A 24,480-nucleotide genomic window follows, 5' to 3' on the forward strand; every position below is an offset into this window, starting at 1 on the left:
ATATATATATAGGCATATCCAATTCTCTCCATAGCGTTTTATATATGTATTGTAATTTGAAATTGGAAAAACGTGCTTTAGTGTGGCGATGCAAAGAAAAGAAATTTATGGTCCAATTGTCTCTATGGAAAATGCATAATTGCATATGATTTGAAGTGAAATATGACTTATTTATGAGATTCTCCCATTTGTATGGCTGGTTCCCAAAGCTAGTATCGACTGTGCATTCAGATATCACTCGCCTCTGATGAACACAAGGAAAATCATCCAAATAAACCCAAAAAAATCAAACACACACATCCTTAATTAGTGAAAAAGGGTAACAGAATCACAGAAAGTAGCAAACATTCACATACAAGTACACTTTTACTGTTCATTAGGATTCATAATTCATCAACGAAGAGATAATAAAAAGAGTTTTAGCCACATTTTGGTTTTCAAGTGGCTAGAAAATCATGTAAAATTAAAAACACTTCACATTTTAAACTGTTGGAAATCTCCAGTTACATACGTTAGGCCTTTTCCAGCAACTCTTTGGAGTTTGAGCTGGAGTTCGACTTGCAATCGGATAAAATGACCGAGCGTTCGAATTATGAATATAGATTCGTTAATAAATAAGAGCTCTAGCTCAAATCCGCTTTAAATCGTACAGCAGAATCCTTCATTGTATCGTTCAACACGATTTCCAGTCGCTCCAGGACAGACATCCAGCTACAGTGTAAACGAAATCCTTGTGCGCTAACTTTTACGAAACAAAAAGACCTTAAATAACTTAAATCATTATATACATCAAACTCAGAAGTTAAAAGTGAGGTCGTACCAGTCAGTGCTCTTGAATTTCAACTCATCTTCTACACTCATAATTTTCTTAAGTGTATTCGCAGGAGTTTTTCGCACCATTTTCGCGAGTTCGTTGTTAGCATTCACAGCATCTGTGCATCTACAATATATGGACTTTCAGTTTTCTAAACGGCAAACATATGCTTTGTTAACTTGGTCGTTGTGTGCTAAACTACGTGATTTTGACGCCATGCTATGATGTGATTTTAGCACGGAGTATGTGGTGTTGGCGATAGCGTGCTACATTGCGTTTGATCTCGCTAATGGCGAAGCAGAGAGACAAAGCCCAGATTTTGCAAGCGATGTGAAACTAAAAGACATGTTTTTGCTTTCAAGATCATTTTCTTTAGAAAGCGTTTTGATGAGATTTTCGATTCAAGTAGGTAGCAAACAGCCTCTGCGTTCGGCTCCTTGTCCACGTCCAGACGTCTTTTTCTTTTAGCTGATCAGAGAGCTGCGTCTGGTCAGGTCCACATTACTAGCGCTCAGTCCTCTGGATTCGGACAGACCGCTGTTAGATTCCTGAAGACACATGAACATTTTTATCATGCAACATAACACCGTGGGAATGCACATCATTTTTAGACTCATGTTAAAACTCAATTCAAATTCAATTAAAAAATGAGCATCATAAAATCTTAATCTTACTGTGATTCGTATGGGTTATTCTAAATCTCATTATTTTAAAAGTAAATATATTTAATCAAAAATACAATTATAATTGTGAAATATTTTTACTAATTTTAAAAAAAGCTTTCTGTGTGAATACAATTTAAAATGTAATTTATTCCTGTGATGCAAAGCTGTATTTTCAGCATCGTTCCTCCAGTCTTCAGAGTCACATGATCTTCAGAAATCATTCTAATATGCTGATTTGCTGCTCAAGACACATTATATTACTATACACACCTGTGAGGTTTCTTCTGCGCTCTTGTTGAGGAAGTTTAAGGAGCTTGCCCTCTTCATCCTTTTGAAGCAAACACAAACACCAGTTAAAGGCTGATCTCTAACCAGTTAGTGTGTTTTTGGGAGAAGACAGAGGGTTGAGTCTCACCCGGGGTTGCGTGGCTCCTGAGGGCCGCTGCCCTGCAGCTTCTTCACCAGCATCTCACTGCTGCGCCGCAGCGCTTCCCGAATCTTCCCGAACGAGCCGCTCCTGCGCAGCCCGCCGTTACCATCCTGTGCTCACAATATATGACCAACCTCAAGATTTATACACACACACACACACACAAACACTACCAATCAAAACTTACATTAATAATACACTAAAATACAAATACATATAAAAAAAACTTTTCTTTATGCTCAAAGGCTGCATTTATTTGATCAAAAATAAAATAAAAATATTTTTACAATTTAAAACAACGGTTCTCTGTGTGAATATATATTAAAATGTAATTTATTTCTGTGATCAAAGCTGATTTTTCAGTATCATTACTCCAGTGTCAAATGATCTTCAGAAATCATTCTAATATGATGATTTGCTGCTCAAGACACATTATATCATTATTATCAATGTTAATATTACACTGATAGTGTGCTGCTTCATATTTTTGTGATACAATACCATTCTAATGTTTGGGGTTAGTTTAAAAAAAGATTAAAAGTAATACTTTTATTCAGCATATCTGGGCCCGTATTTTTAAAATTTTAATCATATTTCACAATATTGCCATTTTTACTATATTTTTGATCGAATAAACGCAGCTATGATGTGCAGAAGAGACTTAATTTGAATAATTCTAATCTCAAACTACATCTAAATAAAGACGAGGGCTCCACTGACCCCGCTCCACTCGGCTTCGTCTCCTTCGACGTCTCCTCGGGGGCCGTTCACACCGTCCCGACTCTGACGTCTGTCTCCTCCAGCACAGCCTCCGTCCTTCAGCAGCTCCACCACCTTACTCTGATTGATGGCATCGATGCCCTGACAGACACAACGAGCCAAGGTTTGGTGCTATTTCTAGAGTTCTCAGGCGATTAAAATAACATTAATAACATGGCAGTCTTCCTGTATGAGTCATCTGCACAGGAAGTGGACCTCGAGTTTATAGGTCGAGCATCAGATGCCTGCTGTACCTGCTTGCGGTTTTTGGTCACACACTCCTCCAGCGTCTCGGCGGCCTCCAGCTTGCCCTGCCGGCGGTACAGAGCACCCAGACTCTTCAGCGTGGTGTTAACAGTGGGGCTACAGGACAGAAACAGAACGAGAGTCACTCCCAAACACTGACTCCTGCACACGCTGATACCCAGAATCCTCGGAGGCACTGCTGCACACTCACCTGTCCACTTTACAGGCTTTGTGCCAGCTGCCATACTCGCTGTACGGACCAGAGTCCTTCCTCTTACCCTGGAAATATCCATCAGACAAACTGAACTCACAACTTAAACATAGATTAAATAATGAAATGAGAGCATTGGAAATATGAAAACTGGTTAAAAAAAAAATAATAATAAAAAAAAAAATTATATTATAATTTATATATATTTATATAAAATTATAATATAATTTTTTTTACCAGTTTTCATTTTTTTTTACATTTAAATAAATATTTTTATACAAATACATATATACAAATAAATAAATAAATAAAAATTAATTTTAAATTTATATAATATATATACACACACACACACACACACACACACATATATATATATATACATATAAAGTATAAATAAAATTAAATATATATAATATAAAGCCTATAATACCTTGCTCTCTTCTCTTTCCTCTGCATGCATCCAGATTGGTTTGTTATCATCTGTGGGAGAAAAATTATTCTCATTAAAATAAATGTTGACTTTTTTTTTTTTGATTAATTCAATATTAAAATCGCTTTTTTTTTGTTTTTTTAATCTAGCAGCTTTCCCTGCATGTCATCAGATTCTGAGAGCTAGTTTAATGAGCTTGCTGTACTCTCAGGAAGAGCAGGTGGATATTAAACCTGCAAGCTTCTGATTGGCTAAAACCCTGTGATGTCATAACAGATTAAACAGAACCTCACTCTGATGCCATCCTGACAGAAACTCATGAAGATAAAATCAAAAATGTGTCCATTTCCATTAACATAAAAAGGTTTACGAAACTCACATAAAACAAATATGAGCATATGATGTCCATGCATGTGTAATTATGTGTAATGATAAATGCATACTGTTGACAGATCCAAACTCTTTCTCGTGCGCACGGGTCAGGATCTCCTTGTAAAGCGTCTCTGCGTCTTTGAATTTGCCCTGTTTCAGATAACACGTCGCCTGCGGAGGAAACAAAATATGAATATGTGAATATACCTACTTCCACAGAAGATGAAGATGGATTTAATTTCACAGAAAGCAGGACGTGATATATTAGATGCTCGTTAAATCTTTCCTGTTTGACGGTGTAAGTTTTGATTAAAGCATGCAGAAATCACACTACAATGTCAGGATCACTGCATTCACGAGCTCAAAAGATCACATGACTGATCAGATACAACAGTTAGCAGTACAACCTTTGATGCGATGTAAGTCTAAAAGCAATGCTATAATCAACACTTTATGATTGGCATTTCCACATTTAATACTCAGTGTGAGGTGTGTGAGGACTAAACTCAAGGTGGAAAATGACCACGCTTGTATATAATAATGAAATGAGGAAAAACACAGTTGGTCAAATAAATAAATAATGAAAACTTATGCACAAATTGGTGCATAAAAAACAGGATTAACAGCATTTTATTCACTACTTGTTTATTGCACTGTTGAAATATTTAATTTAAGTACATAAATATATCAATATTTATATGAATATAAAAGTTAATATAAACAGGGTAGAAAATTGCTTAAATTTTTAAGTTAGGATTGTTTTTGATGTAAAAATCCTATAACTATTACAAGAAGGGCACCTCAGAAAACATTTCAAAACAATAATAATAATAATAATAATAATAAAAGTAATGCATGACCCCTTTAACCGCTATGTTGTGTTTCGGTCATTTTGACCAGGAGAAGATGTTCATTTTTCTCCTAAAAATGCTGATTAATGTGAACAAACTCTGACTAAAAACTACCGAATTTTCACGCAAAGGGTTTAAAAACTGCCCAAAAAATAATTGTGTGCTTTTTTAGATTTTTCCCCTTCCAGCTTATTACACCTGTGATAAGAATGACTGCAAAAAATCATTTTAATCAACTTTCTTTCTCTTAATTAGCACAGGTTTTGTATTTCTAGGTTAATGCGCCTCAGTTTTTGAGAATACTGCCAAAAATCAGTGAGGCCTACGACCGATCAGATCCAAAAACGAACACACAACCTGTGCTAACTGAAAGAAAACTAGACTGAACCCAAGTTTTGATGATAATATCGCACAATGAGAGACTTACAAGCAGTTCTTCTATGTTTAAACACCAAATTAGGTGACGGTGTCACGGGTTCAAACTTATGTGATCTGTCCTCACCAGGTTGTTTTTGGTCTTGGCCACGTTGGGGTCATCGGTGCCCAGTTTGTTCTCGTAGATCTCCAGCGCCCTGCGGTAATAATACTCCACCTCCTCATACTTGCCCTGATTCTGACACAGCAGAGCCAGATTATTGAGCTGCTTCGCCACGTCAGGGTGGAACTTACCCAGAACCTGCGAACACACACACACACACAAACACACACACACACACACACACACACACACACACACACACACACACACACACAGTTAACAACACTGGCTACACTCAGGGATTAAAGTGTTCCTTTACTAAGATTCATAAAGACAGATGCTTCGTTCCTGAATGATTCAGCCGTTCGAACGAATCAACTGAATGAATGATTCAGTGATATAATCAGTGACTTGTCGCCACCTGCTGGTGGATTTAGTTTCATTTTTATCTATAATTTCAGCCAGGAGCACTTGTCCTCCTAATTAAACATTTTAGGAGCACCTTCTGATCAATAATTTCTAATAAAAAAGGAGTCCTCCTAATAGGAGGTGAAATATGACTCCTTAAAGTGACAGTAGTTTCTTTTTTACCTTTGTAATGGCATCAATTTCATATGTCAAATAAACAAAATATATGTTTATAAGCTTTTAAAAATGTCTATTTAAAACAACATAAGAAGCAGAATAAGAGAAGTTACCAATCATATCAAATTATTATTAATAAATACATTTACACTACAGAGGTGGCACAGAAGAACACTAAAGTGGCTTGTAGGTACATTTCCAGACGTTTAATGAAGCGCAGAGGTGACATGAGTGGATATTAATGTTTTTAATATATAATTGTGTATACAAAAATATTAAATTATTTAAATAACTGATATTGTACGATAGAAATTGAACTAAATCCACCAGCAGGTGGCGGCAAGTCACTGATTTTATCACTGAATCATTCATTCAATTGATTCGTTCGAACGTCTGAATCATTCAGGAATGAAGCGTCTGTCTTTCTGAAGTGACAGATATCAGTCGTAGTAAAGGGGCTCTTCATCATGTGTTCTCCACCTTCTCGCGGATCTCCAGCGCTCTCTTGCACAGCGGCTCGGCCTCCTTGTGTTTCCCGCGCTTGCCGTACAGCACGGCCAGGTTGTTGAGGGTCGCGGCCACAGCGGGGTGATCTCTCCCCAGAGTCTTCTCTCTGATGGCCAGAGCATCGTTCAGCAGGTGAGCCGCCTCTTTATACTTGTTCTGATCCCTGGAGCCACACGCAGCAGACGGAGACACGGGAGTTAATGGAGGGATTGGACTGTTTCATACAAACAACTACAACAAGTGAACGTGTCAGCTGCACAGACGCTCGGTTTGTTGATTTCCATTTAGATGAAGACTTTTCAGGCTATGCTGTTTTCAGCTGATGCATGACAAATCTTGACGTGATTTGTAGCTAAACTGTCAACCAGTAAATCACAATAAACTTAATGCTTTGATACGAAACGGTCTCAGCTTTCAAATTATGTCAATTTGTCCAACAAAATAGTCTTATATTAGGAATAAAATGACATTTTCTACTATGAGATTTCTTTATCTTTATAAATGTAAATATATTTAATTTCAATATATCATTAAAAAAAAGTTGATATGAAAAATGCCTTGTGCAATTAAAACTGATTTATTTATTTAAATATATATATATATATATATATATATATATATATATATATATATATATATATATACACACACACACTTAACATGATTTTGAAATAATATATAATTACTTTTTTCAAAATCGTATTTTTTTATTTTATTTAAATTATACACAAAAATGACATGTAGATTTCTATTTCAAGATCATGTGAAAACATGAATATCAAATAGGATCCATCATTTAATTGTTTATATTACTACAACAAATTAAAACATCATCAAAAAAATATAATTTTACATTATTATTTTACATGTATTAGTGCTGTCAAATGATTAAATCTCATCAAAATAAGTTTGTGTCCTGTGTATATCTATTTATATAAATACAGTTTATATATTTAGAAAGGATTTACATGTATATATTTATATTAATATAATTTAGATCATATATAAATATATTTGATACATATAGCATAATTTCCTTGAATATATACATGCATGTGTGTGTCTTTATATACCTAAATATACACAGCACACACACACACGTTATATATAAACAAACTTATTTTGGATGTGATTAATTGCTATTAATCATTTGACAGCACTGATATATATATATATATATAGTTTTCTGAGGTGAACTTATAATGTATAATTTCTATATTTATAGAAATGTAAATATATTCAACCTTATATTAAAAAATATATCTTTAAAAAGTTGATATTAAAAACTTGCCTTAAGTGCAATTGAACTTTTCAAAATACATAGTTTTTAATTAAATAAATGATTAAATACATTTGATTACATAATTGATTATTAAATAAATTCACGTTTGGTTCTTGGCTAAATGAAACTTTGGTTTCAGTGAAAGTGTAATCTGGGTGCTGCGGTGACCTCTGACCTGTAGACCAGGGCGAGGATGTTGAGCATGGTGGCCACGTCTGGGTGGACGTGTCCGGAGGTCTTCTCCAGGTCCTCCAGAGCCTGTTTGCAGAGCGGCACGGCCACCTCGTAGCGGCCCTGAGACGCGTACTGGATCACCAGGTTATGAAGCGTCCTCAGACGGGCCGGGATCTCGTAGCCCCCCTGCTGCGCCGCCGCTTCACCGCTGGGCTGAGCTGGAGCCGGGGTCAAAGGTTACAGATTAACCCCAGAGAGCCTGACACATGCGCTTCTACAGACTCTGAACTACACGAACACAAGATACTCCACATCTTCTGTCAGACTTAGTTTTCAGCAACTAGAAGCCTTTTAGTCTCACTGTCCAAATGCTGTCAGAATTCACATGTGCAGTCAAATCTTTATAAAGCTAACCCAAGAATAAATATTTTGCTAGTAATATTTCAACATTTAATGGAATGAAGCATAATTTTCCAGATTATCCAGACATTATTTCCAGTAACAATATGGCAAAGACCAAACTTAATGATATGCATTAAAATCAGAGTTGTTTACTATATATTTTTAAATCATATAATATATATATATATATATATATATATATATGTGTGTGTGTGTGTGTGTAGAAATATAATACTGTACATGTATATAGAATAAACATTTTAAAACATGAATGCATATTATAAATGGTTTTGCTTGTTGAAATAATCATGTTTTAATTTTCTTAAAGTTTCTAAATGGATTTGTTTTAGGAAAAAAAAAAAACCAAGTTTGTCTCAAAATCATGTTGAAATGATTAAATCTCAAATCAGGCTTTTGAGGAAGGATGTGTGTTCATGGCTCAATCAGCATTGCTTGCTTTAGGAGTTTTGAAATGAGCAGAGCTTTAGTAATAAAACTGAGCATTTAATATCATCTAAATAAATCATAGAAATGGCAGATATTATGTCAGTATCTGGTCTACTGTTATAAAGGTCTCATTGATATACATGACAAGGATCTGAATCTATTATTATTTGTCCATATAAATATCAGCATCTGCAACAAATTACATATTTTTGCTCAGTCTGGGTCTCTGAATAAAACTAATTTGTTTTGCTTGCATATTGTCCCTATTTTATACTACACGAGCCATAAATATTAAAGGAAACTCGACAATAAAATGTACTTTTTGTTTTTTTTTGGCCCACAAAAGCAGTCTTGAGTCTCTGGGGTAAATTTGAGGCACTAGCCAAAAATAAATTTATGGGTCAAAATTATAGATTTTTCTATAATACCAAAAACCATTAGGATATTAAATAAAGTTCATGTTCCATGAAGATATTTTGTAAATTTCCTAACATAAATATATCAAACCTTAATTTTGGATTAGTAATATGCATTGCTAAGAGCTTCATTTGAACAACTTTAAAGATGATTTTCTCAATATTTAGATTTTTTTTCACCCTCAGATTCCAGATTTTCATCCTAACAAACCACACATCAATGGAAAGCTTATTTCTTCAGCTTTCAGATGATGTGTAAATCTCAGTTTCACAAACCTGACCCTTATGACAAGGTCACAGATGTTCAATAATGGTTTGATTTCACTCGTCAGGTTTCATCTATTAAGGGCATGTCTCTCTCTCACCTGGGCCCTGCTCGTCATCGTTTGGGAACAGGTCATCCAGACTGTCCTTCTCCTTCTCTCCCGTCTTCTCCTCGGAGGGCGAGGCGTCCTCGTCCAGCTTCCGGATCTGGTTCATGAACTCCAGGTGCTTCTTCTCCTCCTCCAGCTGGGCCACGCTCTGCTCGCTCTTCTGCAGCTTGTGTTGTGTGCTGGCCAGCTCGTCCCGCAGCCACTGGTTCTCCTGACAGAGACGACGCACCTGAGCACGCAGCTTCTGCTTCTCTGACTCCACGGCGCTCAGGTGACCGGACAGAGCAATGATCACCTGAGAGCAGACGCCACATCAGACACTGAGGAAAGACTACTGCACTCTTCAGAGTCCTGAGACATCAGATGCAGCACTGCTTCCCCAAAAACATTCACTGTTTCTACACTCATAATAATCAGAAAAGTTCCTGGAGCAGCAAGAATCATGTGACACTGAAGACTGGAGTAATGATGCTGAAAATTCAGACTTGATCACAGGAATAAATTACATTTGAATAGATATTCAAATAGAAAACACTTATTTTAAATTGTAAATTTGTTTCACTAAATTATTTATTATTTTTGAATAAATAAAATGCAGCCTTGGTGCACAAACCTACTGACTCCAAACCTTTGAACATTGGTGTGTGCAAAAATACATATTTGTTTTTACAAAACATGACATGTAACTGATATAAGTCTGTAAAAATGGATTGAAAATTGCATTGATGTTATTTTAAATAATTTAATTGTATTACTTATTATTGGAAATTTAACTTCTTATTAATTGCAAAACACTTATTGCTAATTTTCTTTGTTTAAAAATACAAAACATTTAATTTAAAAAAGCTGCATTAATATGTTTGGAAAATGTATAACATATATAAATGTATAACATATATAAAATATATATATAAATATACATATATAGATAGATAAATATATAAATATATAGATAAATAAATATATATAGATAAAAAAAAAAAAAAAAAATATATATATATATATATATAAATAGATAGATAAATAAATATATATAGATAAATAAAATATATATATATAGATAGATAGTCAAAATATATAGATAAATATATATAGATAGTCAAAATATAATATATATATATATATATATATATATATATATATATATATATAAGTATACATTTTTTTTAAAATCCATTATACATGTAAATACAATTACCATTATAAAAAAATTATACATTTAATTTTCTGAAATAATTTACATTTATTTATTTTTTCTGTGGCAGGACGAGCAGATCAGTCCCAATCAGATTAATAATAATTGAGTTGAATCCAAAATTAAACAAATTTCAGCCCGTTTTCTAGAGCTCTTTCATTCTTTTCTAGAAGTTTCCCTTTCCTCCAGTAAAGCTCTGCTATGGGGTTTGTCACAGTGATGCACAAATCAAGTCTGATCACTTGTAGCAGTGTTAGCATTATTAGCATTGGTGATACCTGCGCCTCTCCGAGCCCCAGCTCGATGTCCTCCAGACTCTTTCGGAGCAGGCTGGACTTCTCCTGCGCGGCCGGTGGCTGAGCACAGTCCAGGACGGAGTTGAGGAGCTGAGCGTGTTCCCCTCGCAGCGTCTCCAAACCCTGCATCACCGCTTTAGTGTTCAGCACGATCTCGTCCTGCGTGGGCCGCTCCAGCGTCTCTTCTCGTGGGTACACCATGGCGGACATCACCCGCCCGCTGCACTCACTGAGAACAGACCGAATATCATCATTACAAACAGATGAGACACAGATCTGAGCTCACCTGCAGCTTTTACAGGAAACCAGCTGAAACATGACCCCGGTTTACTAAAACTATAACAAACACTGAAGAATAAGATATAACATGTAATAAAAGCTGCCGAGATAATGAGCAACATCTCATTTTCATTCAGTTTAACTTGTGTATTCAAAATAACCAAAACTGAAATATAAAAGATATATTTATAAAAAATATAAAACCATTATAGACCGATAAAAAAATTTATTTGACAAATATATGTATTTGAAATTAAAGCCATAAAAAATTTGTTACGTGACATAAAATAAACAGAAAAAAAGAAACCGAATAAAACATAAAAACAACATTTTATTTCCATAAATTGACAGACAAATTTCTCATTTTCATTTATTTTAAATTGTATTTAACTGTATTTAAACAATACAGACATATACAAAAACTACAAAATGGTAAAAAAAAAAACACCCATAAAAATAACAAAAATATTTTTATAAAAACAATAGATATATTTTTTAAATGTTAAATATTACTACATATAAAAATGGTAAAATTATAAAATGCAATATTTAAACAACTACTAGTAAATATTACAAAAGAAATTGCAAAAACTTAATTTATAAACTATACAGTTTATAAACTATAGACATTAAAACAATAATTTATCAAATGAAACAAATAAATAATTAAAATGGAATTAAAATATAATAAAACTAATAATAAAATACACAAAAAATACCCCAAACTAACTAAAATTAAAAAAGTAAACAACAACAAAAAAAAAATGCAAATAAAATGAAACTAATATAATACTAAAATGGTGCAAAATGACTAGTGACTTCAGTCCTAATGACTTCATTGGACCCTGGAGTGCATCATGATCCATCACTGCACCTCACACCCAAAAACAGCCAATCTGGCAACACGGAGTACAAGTGCTGACAAACAGTCCTGCTGCCCGAAAACATCTGAAGTGATGCCAGCCGTGTGATTCAGCTCCAATCAACCCGAGCACATCAGGGCTCACTAATGCAGCTAATAACGAGCCAGCACAGAACCAGCAGTAACAGGAGTCACACTGCAGTGTGATATTATGACAGTTCACACACAACCTCCATCATCCGGGCACCTGCATTTCCACCTGCGTCCAGCAGAGGCGCCCGTCTTCCGTCATCACGCCTATAGACTGCAATGCAGCACCAGCACAGAGAGAGAGAGAGAGAGAGAGAGAGTCCCGCATCAAACACGAGATGTGCGGCTTATAAACACACCTGCTCAAACACAAACCGCGTCCAGATGCTCACAACACTTCCTCTGATGAGTCCAGATTTCACCAGGACTGACAGCTGCCTGGATAAATCAGGTCAAACCTGGAGAACTGCACCAAGGTGACCCCCAGCACAACACATGAACTCTTCCAGACGACCAGCATCCTCACATCCGAGCGAAAACAGGCCCTGCTCCGAGCACACGGCCGTGGGAAACAAGCGAAACCGCTAAAGCTTGTGAAACCCACTCAAACACTTTTGTTTTCTGATGCAAACTGCCTCATATCACCCATTCTGTACAACAACATAACACTACCCGAGAATGAATCATGCATATTTGATTAATAACCCCAGAATATTCACTGCACCATCAATGACTGGATGATGACGTCAAAAATCAACAAATGCATCATAAATCAGCCATTCATAATCTGGTTTGCTTTCAGAAATTATAACGCCATGACTATTTGAATAAACCCAGATATTTACTATTGCGCTAAAAATGAGTTTTGTTTTTGGCAGATCAGGCTAAACTTTCCGCTTTCAATCAGCCAGCAGTTTAGCATCCTATTGTATGATCGATGCATATCAAACACTAAGCGTGGCTCATTTTCGCATCCGTTTGAGAAAGGTAACGTTACCTTCAATAATCCGCTTTTTTGGGGTTGTTTCGGGCTCTAGTTGAACTCAAGCGTGAAAACAACGTGATGTTATGATTCAGAGGCGTCCGAAAGCCAAGACTCGCTCCAATAAAACGATATCAGCCGTGAATCAGATGAACCGGAGAAGCATCGGCCGTGATGATGATGATGCGCTTTTGTCTTCCACGCGCTCAGCAGAACAAACGCGCGAGCTCACGGTGTCCCGCTTTCGCTTCGTCCATCCTTCTCGTCCCTTTCAGCTCGACGGTCGGCGGATCTTTGTGCTGGAGGGAGAGAGGATGACCACAGCAAACTGAAAATGGCTGATGTGTGTGTTGTGCTCCGCTCCCAGAATCCAAAGCCCTGCGCTGACATCACTACACCCGCCCTCGCTCAACCGGGCGTGGACGCGCAGTGCGCGTGCGTGAGAAGGGGCCGCGTTTCTGAATGGCGATATTAGTTGAGTATTACAGAATATACAGTTCACATGTATGAGTAGGTTTTTACTGAGGGGTTTGTTTATATAACATTCACATGATATTATACCACATTTTATTCCTAAAATACGGTGAAAATTTACTTTTTCTGATTTATGGAGAGAAAAAAATAATAATATCCAAAATCCCTTCTTTAAAAACCTTTAGTATGTAAAAAAATAAATGTAAAATAATAATAATAATTTAATAATTAACATAATTTTGAACCAGTTTTTATATGTTTTCTTTTTCTATAGAAAAGTTTGCAAAAGAGTGCATTTTTAATAAAAAAATAAAAAACCTTAATAATTAGTAAAATACTTCTAAAACACACACATTTGTTTTAATATATGGTGTTTAATCAACCAGGGAAGTATGGAAATATGTATAAGTTAAACATTTTACCTTATTCATGTAGTGTTTGCATAAATTATGAGATGTTTTCACAAGTATATAGATGTACAATTCTGTGCTAAACTGACCAAAGTTATTAATCTATAAGAAAATATTTAATCATTAAGACATCTCTAGCAGAGCAATGCAACAGACAAATAATATTTACTGTTGTTTTCCCAAAAATCTACAAACTACACAGGAGAATTTACAAATCAGGTGTTTATTAAATAAAAAAAAGAATACAAGTAACACTTCCACTGTCCATACCACATCTATTGATTGACAACTCAATTATGAAAAAGCAGTACTACAAAAACATGTCAAATAAAAAAAGAACACAATAAAGGGACATGAGTTCATATTACAAGCACTTTGGATATGTACAAGCATTTTTGTCTAAAGGCAAAAAGGCAGAGCTGAAGACTGCTAAAAGATAATAAATGCATGTGCAAAAATACTTATCCCATCCACAAGCTCAGCTTCTCCATCTTCCACGACTAAATATGAACCAGTGATTTACTTTACACAGAAGGTTAACTCTGGGTTTGAAGCCGGAGCTTGTGGAATTCAGGCATTTTATCTCTCCAACTGATTACATTGAGAAGAAATATCTGAAGCGGACGAACGGCATTCTGATTGGCCATTGCGAGAATTAGTCGACCAATCAGAATGCTGGAATCCTCTTCATGTTGTTGATCTTTCACATGACAACTCAACACAGGTGCAGATACAGAGGTACGAGGACAAAGACCAGACTCCACACGACACACGCAGAAAGAGACCGTCCATGTTCAAGTGAAACGATTGGAAACGCTCTTTAATATCGAAATGAATCAGTCAGAAAACTTGGTACTTCCCATTCCCATTCCAGACTGCTCCATAAATACTGAAAATCATTTTCCATGCACAAAAAAACACACACACAAAAAAATGTAACAGCTGACACTCTTTGGCAGTGACACTCTTTTTGCCCCTCATTTTTCCATTCAATGCATATCCATATCAAAATTTAACCTGGACTCCGAAATCATTGCATTTATTTATTTATTGTAACTCAAAACACTTCGTGTGAAGGTTTCTGCAAGTGTTTGTGTATTTGCCATCATGCATGCGTAAAACACGGACAGCAAGTGTAACAACAGCACAGATATTTGAAGTAGTTCAGCGTGGGTTTTTCTCTTTATAGGCTCAACATCTACGGGGGGCTTTTCTAGAAGGTCTCTAAGCTTTAGGGGCCATGCTCGAGGAATGACCAAAGCTCATCGATCCAATGAGGAATGACCAAAGCCTCGACAAGGCTGTAAAACCCTCTGGACAAACTGAAATACTCAAAGTATTACTTGCAGCTGTTATGACAGCCACAGTATGTGTCTTCATATTTAGATCACAAAGATATTAATAAAATGCAATTTGAACAACTACATAAAACATAGTAAGAACATATCTGCCATAGGAAAATCATTCATGTGAGGATATTTGTCCAGTAGTGCGGTACTGATGACCAACATTAACTAAAATAAAAATAAATCTAAAAATATGGGCATAAAAAGGAGAGATGCATTTAATGCACACACACACACACTAAAAACACACACTTCAAAACTATTGCTAAACATCTCTGTAAGAAGCAGGAACAAATACAAACCGAACTGACCCATCGTTACTTTAATACTCTGTTGTTCTTAATACTTTTAACCACAGAAAAAAAAAATTCCAGAAAACATGACTTAAGAAAGAGCCTCACATCCAGGTCATATATTAGCTCAAAAATCAAAAGAAACAATTAAATATACTGTATATATTTTACTAAAAATGGCTGTAATGCAAAAATTAACTAAATTGCAAACAAATGCAACTATAATAGACTTAATGCAACTAAAACTTATATAATCTGTAATAAATATTAGTCCAGTAATGCCACAAAGCCTTAATCCTAAATTCGAGTCCTAAATTTGGGCGGGTTTTCTTGAAGCAACATATATTTTCATATTTTTTTCTTCTGATTTTTGTGGTGAAATATGACATGTTTGTGAGATTCACTCTTTCAGTTGGAAAGTGAATGAATAATGATATTAGGAGTTCAACAGATTAATTATGTAACAATCACTGTATATTAATAATTCATCAGCATTTCAAGCATTTCAAGCTGCAATGGGTGGAAACACGCTGAATCTTGTGCCGTGAATATTGTATAGTGAACACCACAAACACACACTCGCATGAACCAACACACACTACACACACTGGCTTCACTCTTACTGTGGCACAACAACAGCTCATAGATAGTTTTTAAGTTTGTTATTATTTTAAAACCACATTTTAGTGACGCTTTGTTAGTTGCATTACCTACTGTACCACTCACAGAAGTTATAGACAGATAAAAGCACGTTACTTGTGAAAGCTGCCATTAGCAGTAATGTAACACGCTCCAGCTAGAAAATAAAGGGATGTTTACTGATCTCAGATCAGTTCTGATGTTTTGTTCACAGCGCAAAAGTACTTAATATATCAAGTTGTGTTTTCTTGAAAATGATTTCATGCTTTAAACTAGAAAAAAAGTTCATTATCTTCATCATTTTTCGTTCAGAAACCAAGACTTTACTTCTTAAGTCATTTTGCTTCTCAAGTAAATGTGTCTTAATTTAAATATGTTCAGATTTTTGAAAAAAAAAGAAACAAAATGAGACTAAAAAAAAATGAAGAAACTGGTATTTTCGCAGTGTGTAAAGGTAGTGTTTGTGAATGATGTTTTAATTGAGCGTTCTGTACGAGGAGCTGATCCGTTTCTTGTGCTTTGGACGAAGATGTGAAGAAATGAAGGCCAAGTTAAGTGCATAGCATTTGACAACTGATGAAACCCTTGCAAACCAGCTTCCAGCTGTAAAGATGCACACAAGAAACAAAAAGAAAAGCTCTAAAACTACATCTTCCCTAATTCTGCTGGGTTATTCGGTGTCATCTTCACCTCCACGCTCGCCCAGCCTCTACATCAGGCCTTGTTCCACCTTGAAATCATTGCCTTTGCCCAGGTTATAAAGATGACTGACTCGTTCTGTCCCGTAACGTTTACATTCTGATCGGCCAGAGATCTTTGGAGTTGTTTTATGGAAAGAAATAAAACCTGTAGATGAGCTACATGTTTAAGCTAAAAGGTCACTTAAAAAAATAAAAATGATAACTGACATAAATAAATCTAAAACTAAATTGAATTAGTATATTCTAGTTAACAGAGATTAACCAATGTGAACCAATAACCTTCTGTATATGTAGACTGGATGTTAACTTTGCCAGTGCATTATGGGTGATGTAGTTTAAGACATGCAACAACGCAGTTTCAGATTTCGTCGCCTGGAAGAATAAAACTATGCAAAAGATGATTTTTAGGAAATCTCGTCAGTTGGCTAGTGGGCACCTTGTAGCCCCGCCTCCAATGTAAAAACTGGCGTTTAACTCCACCCCTTTAATAAAGGCAGGAACTTTGCTAGTTTTGGAATATTCATTGGTGCTTTTTTCATGTTTGAATCTCTGTTTACAAACATCTACCATGGCAACCACAGTTTCTGCCAAAATTCCATAGTTACTAAGCAACAGAAAGATTCCGAAAGCTGTTAAGTACAGTTACCATGGTAGATTTGAGCAAGACTTAAACTGCATGTATTGATAGATGCTGATGATGAAAGAGGTCAGGTACATCAAGGGATATATTTAGGGGTGTCCAGTGTGATTGAAGCGGTGCATGCTGTTAAATCGTCATCACCAGGTGGTGTCTCTCAATTTTGTGCTTGGCCCCCATGTGTGGCTCTGGGGCCTTTAATAAATAAAAGTGACTAGCGCTGATAAAAGTCTAGCGAAGCCGCCGAATCGAACGTCTTCAACTCCACCTACACACCCACCAGAGACGGTCTCATCTCAGCTGTGATTGGCCAGCGTTCTTCAGCGGTGTGCGATGGGATGTAGGCTGCAGGTTGAAGAGGCGGGGTTAAGAAAGTGGGCCGTCCTAGGAGGGCGGTTTGCTGTAGCCGAACAGTCCCACCGGAAGGTACTTGACGTGAGTCGGCCACTGAGCGGCTAGCTGGAAGAACTTCACGTCGTTCCACTCGCATCCGTCAATGGAGACTGAGAAAGGAGGAAGAGGCATGTTGTTTTCTGCTTGAGCTGATGAGAAAGTGGTTTTGTAAAGAAGGTCTGGTACCTTTCAGGATGGTCTGCTGCTGTTTTGCGGAGCAGATGAGCCGGCTGATGCCCTCGATCACCTGACTCTTAGAGTCCATCTCCCGCTCTTTAGGCTTCTTCCCCAGGAAAATAGTGGGAACTGCACAAAGAAAGCGAGAGAGACATTACTCATATTGTAATATATTCGTATATGAAGTGTTGGCATTGTTTTTTTTATTTGCACTACCGTTCAAAAGTTTGGTCATTACATTTTTTTTGTCAATTTTTATTGTGAAGAGGAAAACCCCTTGAGATGTAACATCTCGTTTTCGAGGGGACCTCAATTTATTTATTTAATGAAATTACTACTTTTATTCAGCAAGGATGCATTTAATTGATAAATGCTATTTTATTTACTTTCTATTCATCGAGGAATCCTGTAAAATAAAATGAATAAGAAATGTTTCTTGAGCAGCAAATCAGTATATCATTTCTGAAGATCATGTGACACTGAAGACTGGAGGAATGATGCTGAAAATACAGCTGCACACCACAGAAATAAATTACATTTGAACATATATTACAATAGAAAACAGTTATTTTAAATTGTAATAATATTTATTATTTTTCTGTTTTTGATCAAACAAATGGTGATCATTATATAATAAATACTGAACTTTTTGTTCATAATTTTGTTTTATTTTAGATTTGAAATTTAAGTCACTTATTATTTTGTAAATGAAAAAACAACGATATATAATTTACACACACACACACACACACGTCTACTAATTAATTTGTATATTAGAAGTTTTTTTCTATTGTAATTTAGCTTTTCAAATATTTTCTATTATTCTATCCTTGGCTCAATAATGCTTTATAAATTATATATATTTATATTGTATGTGTAAGTAATTGTATTTTCATATTTTTTTGCCTTGCAATTTACTTAGCCATTTCCTATCTGTGCTGTATGATGAATACAAAGCCTTGCCCTGTACATTAAACACTTTCTACTACACTGAAATAGTTTGTCTGGATCTTCTGGATGCTCTGAATGTGCACTATATCACTTTGCCTGTTTCTTGGCTTCGTGTTGGTCTGCTCACCTTTCTTGTTCTTCTCTTTGGTGACCACGGTCATGGCCATAGTGTTGAGCGGCGCCTGTGGCTCGCTGGCTCCTCCTCCTGGCAGACGGCTGACCTGCAGTGACCAGAAGGCGCTCTTCAGGGTGTTCTTATTGCTGGCGTCTTTCCTCTCGCCCTCGCGCCGCTTCTCCGCCAGAGACGCCAGCCAGTAATCCACCTGCAGACCGATGGCGTCCCCGCCGTGAGGCATGCTGGGACTCCTGAGACACACACACACACACACACATCACAGCAGCCAGAAACCTGTACTGTTTCCTTCTGCATTACTACCGCAGTTTTGAGCCATTTTATTCTTCCTGAAAGGTTGAACCACCAGTGAAAGTGCTAACATTCCTAAACCTAAAACTGAAATATATTTAAAGCTATTTGTAAAAATCATATTTATAGAAATACAATTTCTATAATTATAATAAATATTTTAAAAAGGGAAAAATCACATAAAATGGAAGAAAAATATAAAATTGAAAATAATACAAATAAAAGCTAGATTGATCACTCACCCCTGCACAGCCAAACCTCCGCCCATGGACGGAGACGAGGGGGGCGTGGCCATCTCCTTCAGACTGCTGGGTGAGCCGTGAGAGGGCGGAGACGTGGAGGGGACGGCTAAACTCACAGCCACGCCCTCTTCAGGGTCAACTGGGAAACAGAGACGGACACAGGGTGAGCTTCTGTGCAAGAGTTATTAAACAGCATGAGTGCTTCTGCCTGGCTGGAAACACACACCTGCTGATGATTGGCCAGGCTCAATCAAACCCACCTTCACCACCTGTGAGATGACAAATACATATTTAAAACAAATAACACCTAAACAAATATATATATATAATGCTTTGAGTGACACTTCTGCTGTTTGCAATAAATATATAGGCAATCTGATATAAAGAGAGAGAGAGAATTAAAAAATATATTTTATAAAATAATAATATAAAAAAAAAAAAAAAGATCATAGGTATCTAATTAAAATACATTCTAGGGGCACATAGTACCCCACAGAAAAAGTAATTTTTTGAATTAAATTTCCAAGTTTATGAATGTTATTTATTATACTGCATTTGAGTGATATGTGCTAGTGCAACAAATATTTCAGGAGTAATTTCTTTGGCATGGACAAATATACATTTTTTATTCAATCAATGCAGTATTTATGGGTGAATGAAATAAAATAAAACAAAAAAATTTAAGCAAAAAAATGTAAAATACATTCCGGGGTGTATATACTTATGTAGGTGTATATGCAATACTTATGGGTGAATAAAATAAAATACAAAATAAAAAAAGATAAGTGGTCATTTTTTGACAGTTAATTTAATTACTTTATTAACATATATAAGGCAAAAACTGTCATAAGAGAAATAGAAATGCATTTAATTCTACAAATGCAGAATGCAGTATTATGGTCTGTCAGATACACCTAACAGTGTGATATGTACTCACCCCGATGAAGGGAATGAATTTCTGGTAGGAATCTTCATCTCTCCTGTAAGAGGAAGTGATGAGTGATCAGAAACAGTGAGTGATGTAACAGCAGCAGTAAAGAGAGAGACAGACGTACGTTCTGTGTTTGCAGGTCAGCATGGCCTCAGCGATGGGCAGCTGGTGTGTGAGAGCCGCTCCGCTGATGTACTGAGACACACGCGCAGCCACGTCCACCGCATCTACAACACACACCAGCTGATGGGTTACACAGCTTCGGAACGGATCAGTGTGTGTGGTGTGAATGTGTGTGTGTGTGTGTGTACCTGTCTGCGGTGGCTCTGATCGGTTGAATGTGTCTCTCCAGGCTCCGTCCAGGAAGGCTGCACTGTAACGGTTGTCAAGGGCACCCAGGTGCTTAGCAACAGGATGAGAACCTGAACCAGTTTAAAAAAACAAAACAACAAAAACAAACAGAAACACTGAAATTAACATCCAAAAATATCTGCATCATAAAACACAGAAAGAACTTGTATGCCTCCATCTGTACGTCCCAGTCGTGAGTTGTGTCTCTCACCAGAGGCACCACCAGGAAGCGGAGGTGATTGAGCCAATCAGACGTCTTGTTGGCCAGCTGAGTGACGAAGAACTGCAGCACTGATCCCAGATAACTCTGACCTCCGACCACCGCCACCTTCACCGGCCGCGGCATCGACGAGTTACAGTTACAGCTGCACACACACACACAAACAGAGACAGAGACACAGACACAGACACACACAGACAGACACAGACACACAGAGACAGAGACACAGACAGAGACAGACACACAGAGACACACACACAGAGACACAGACACAGACACACACGCACGCACGCACAGACATACAGAAACAGACACAGTGTGATCAGATTTCACTGGACTTTATACTACAGGTCAGTGCTTTCTTTACAAAACAGCTGTTGAACTCCGTCATCTCACTGGTGGTGAACAAGCATTAATGGTTTCTGTGGTCATGTGACTTACAACTTCTGTATCCGAGTGAGCAGCGCCGAGAGAACGGCCTGGATCTCTGCTCCAGAACACGTACAGACCACAGGATGCTTCTGAAGCTGAAGCTGCTCCGCAACATACTGCACACACACACACACTGCAGTAAAGTCACAGTAATGATTTCTATTTCAAATAAATGCTGTTTACATTCATCAAAAAATCATGCAAAATAAAATGCATCATGGTTTCCACAAAAATATGAAGCAGCACAACTCTTTTCAACTCTGATAATAATAATCAGAAATGTTTCTTGAGCAGTAAATCAGTACATCAGAATGTTTTCTGAAGACAGCTGCACATCACAGAGATAAATTATTCATATTAAATCATATTCTGTACTGAGTGGTGGAGTTTGCAAAATTGCTGATATAATGAATTCACTAAAAATACTTTGAAACCATAAACTTTGCAAATAGAAAACTATTTACTTAGCATTAGAATTTTGTTTATCAGTATATTGCATAGGTTATTATAAATAATTGTAATTTTATTGTAATTTAAATTTTTAAAAAACACTTCTTTTTATCAATGCTGTGGCTATTTTAAAAAGTTAAGTCATGAGGTTGTGCATTATAACAAATACACAACACACCCATTAGTCTCACACACACACACACACAGTCTCATGTACCTGTCCTTGCCAGTCTGTGCCATTGATCAAGATGAGACTTTCAGGAAGAGCAGCATCAGAAAACAGGATCTGATTCAACTGATCATAGACAGCCTTCCTGAGGACCTGCAAACACACACACACACACACACACACACACACACACACACACACACACACAGGGATGAGTCAGCGGGACATGAATAATTCACATTGACTCTGCAGAACAAGACGAAACACTGCATTAACATCCTTATTTAAAGCCACGGCAGAGAGAGGAAAGAACTGTGAGGGAATCCTGAGAAAGAAGAGAAACCCTGTTTACACCAGCTATTAACGGCCATAGTTCATCCAAAAATGAAACTTTACTCACCTCCAGGCCATTCAAGATGTTGATGAGTTTGAGTTTTCATGGGAACAGATTTGGAGAAACTGGATTGCTCTGCAGTGAATGGGTGCCGTCAGAATGAGAGTCTAAACAGCTGATAAATACATCACAATAATCCACAGCACCCCAGTCTATCAGTTAATGTCTTGTGAAGTGAAAGGCTGTGTTTTTGTAAAAAAAAAAGTCTTTTAAACATTACACTGTTGCTTCTGGCTAAAATATGACTCCATAATCCAAAGTCCTTCTCCTGTTTCTCTCACATTCACCCATATATTTGTTTAGAGCGGTTATGGCTTCGCTCTGCAGATTTCTCTCCTGCTTCAGACAAGACAACTTATTCACTGGAGGAAGCACTATTATGGATTATGGACTATATTTTAGCCAGAAGCACCATCTTAAAACGTCTTAATGGTGGATTTGTTTATTTGTTTACTTCTCAAGACATTAACTGAGGGACTGGAGTGGTGTGGATTATTGTGATGTTTTTGTCAGCTGTTTGGACTCTCATTCTGACGGCACCCATCCACTGCAGAGCATCCACTGGTGAGCAAGTGATGCAATGCTAAATTTTTTCCAAATCTGATGAAGAAACAAACTCATCTACATGTGGGATGAGAGTGAGTAAAGTTACATTTCTGGGTGAACTACTCGTTGCTTAATACAGATGTAAAGAGAGTCTGAATCCTGGCACCTGTGTGCTGTGTCCGAGCTCAGGAGATCTCTCGCTGTCGGAGCTGTTGGCTCGTTCGCTCAGCGGTTTGGAGAGCTGACGCTCTTTCACAGGAGTGCAGCGCTTACGGGGTGTTTGTCCTCCGTCCAATCTACACACACACACACACACACATAATCAAACTTGGGCTTTGTGTTCTGGGCATTATTTAACCTTGTTTCTAATCTACTAACTTTATAAATGACACAACTGTCACTTTTGATCACTTTAATGCATCCTTGCTGAATGAAACTATTAATTTCCTTATAAACCCTAGAACAGTGGTGCACATGATGATATCATAAAGTGGAGAGTTCCGCTCCTTGATTCTGATTGGCTGAGAACACACACCTTTGTTTACTTCTGTGTGTTGCTCAGCAACCACTTTATTGCAACCACAACTGATTCTTAGGAACTACATTGTTTGGTGGAAGAACTGTTTGTATTAATATCATAACAATTTATTTGCTCGGTTTTATTTTGTGAAACTACGTATATGGAATAACCGTTTTATAAAAGCAATAATCCCAGTGAAGCTGTGGTTTACAGTGAATTTATAACAGCTTTGTGTCGTGTCTAACAACGCCCCCTAGCTGTTATAAATTCACTGATAACAAAGGCTTCTTGGGGCTTATTGCTTTATTATATTCCATTCTCTTATATTATATTATATTACCTGGGTGACGGCAAGGACTGAAGCTCGTTCTTGCTGGTTTTTAAGGGTGTTCGTGGTTTTTCAGCCACAGACACTGTTATAGACGGTCCGACATCACTGAACAACTCCTGATCGGTCAGTTCCTACAAAACATCGACGCAATCAACACAGAAGAGCTTTAAAACAACACGACTGAAGGAATTTAAATCAGGCGAAATCCCAAAGAGAAACGAGTGTCATATAGATTGAGCCCAGGAGTATTTAGACAGCGTGTAAATGTGATGATTTTCGCATTTAACTTTAAATAAACTGGTGTTTTAGTTTAATAAACACCTTTCTTTAGTCAGATGTTATGCTTGTACAATCTTTCT

General features: G+C 36.8%; 2 protein-coding genes across 2 annotated transcripts in view; both read right to left on the reverse strand.

The window, feature by feature from the left end:
- Positions 1 to 351: 351 nt before the first annotated feature.
- LOC113073179 (kinesin light chain 2-like) lies at positions 352 to 13,463 on the reverse strand. The gene is made up of 14 exons (XM_026246056.1): positions 13,106 to 13,463; positions 10,920 to 11,166; positions 9,438 to 9,741; positions 7,809 to 8,025; positions 6,325 to 6,514; positions 5,284 to 5,457; positions 4,002 to 4,101; positions 3,559 to 3,608; positions 3,126 to 3,193; positions 2,923 to 3,031; positions 2,630 to 2,770; positions 1,895 to 2,019; positions 1,750 to 1,807; positions 352 to 1,362 (listed from the first exon to the last, which is right to left on the reverse strand). The coding sequence occupies exons 2-14, from the start codon at positions 11,145 to 11,147 to the stop codon at positions 1,279 to 1,281; spliced, it is 1,848 nt and encodes a 615-aa protein (XP_026101841.1). The 5' UTR covers positions 11,148 to 11,166; positions 13,106 to 13,463; the 3' UTR covers positions 352 to 1,278.
- Positions 13,464 to 14,178: 715 nt separating this feature from the next.
- Positions 14,179 to 24,480, reverse strand: part of LOC113073180 (phosphofurin acidic cluster sorting protein 1-like) — a 41,471-nt gene continuing 31,169 nt past the window's right edge. Inside the window, exons 12-24 of the mRNA XM_026246057.1 lie at positions 24,131 to 24,252; positions 23,437 to 23,566; positions 22,379 to 22,483; positions 21,721 to 21,827; positions 21,272 to 21,424; positions 21,020 to 21,132; positions 20,833 to 20,935; positions 20,715 to 20,757; positions 20,004 to 20,046; positions 19,778 to 19,916; positions 19,239 to 19,477; positions 18,170 to 18,289; positions 14,179 to 18,093 (exon numbers count right to left, since the gene is read on the reverse strand). Coding sequence (XP_026101842.1) covers positions 17,975 to 18,093; positions 18,170 to 18,289; positions 19,239 to 19,477; positions 19,778 to 19,916; positions 20,004 to 20,046; positions 20,715 to 20,757; positions 20,833 to 20,935; positions 21,020 to 21,132; positions 21,272 to 21,424; positions 21,721 to 21,827; positions 22,379 to 22,483; positions 23,437 to 23,566; positions 24,131 to 24,252 — 1,536 coding nt within the window. The 3' untranslated portion in view covers positions 14,179 to 17,974. The remainder of the gene's footprint in view (positions 18,094 to 18,169; positions 18,290 to 19,238; positions 19,478 to 19,777; positions 19,917 to 20,003; positions 20,047 to 20,714; positions 20,758 to 20,832; positions 20,936 to 21,019; positions 21,133 to 21,271; positions 21,425 to 21,720; positions 21,828 to 22,378; positions 22,484 to 23,436; positions 23,567 to 24,130; positions 24,253 to 24,480) is intronic.

This window comes from Carassius auratus, unplaced genomic scaffold (genome assembly GCF_003368295.1).
Source record: "Carassius auratus strain Wakin unplaced genomic scaffold, ASM336829v1 scaf_tig00011539, whole genome shotgun sequence".
In the NCBI taxonomy this organism is placed as follows: Eukaryota; Metazoa; Chordata; class Actinopteri; order Cypriniformes; family Cyprinidae; genus Carassius; species Carassius auratus.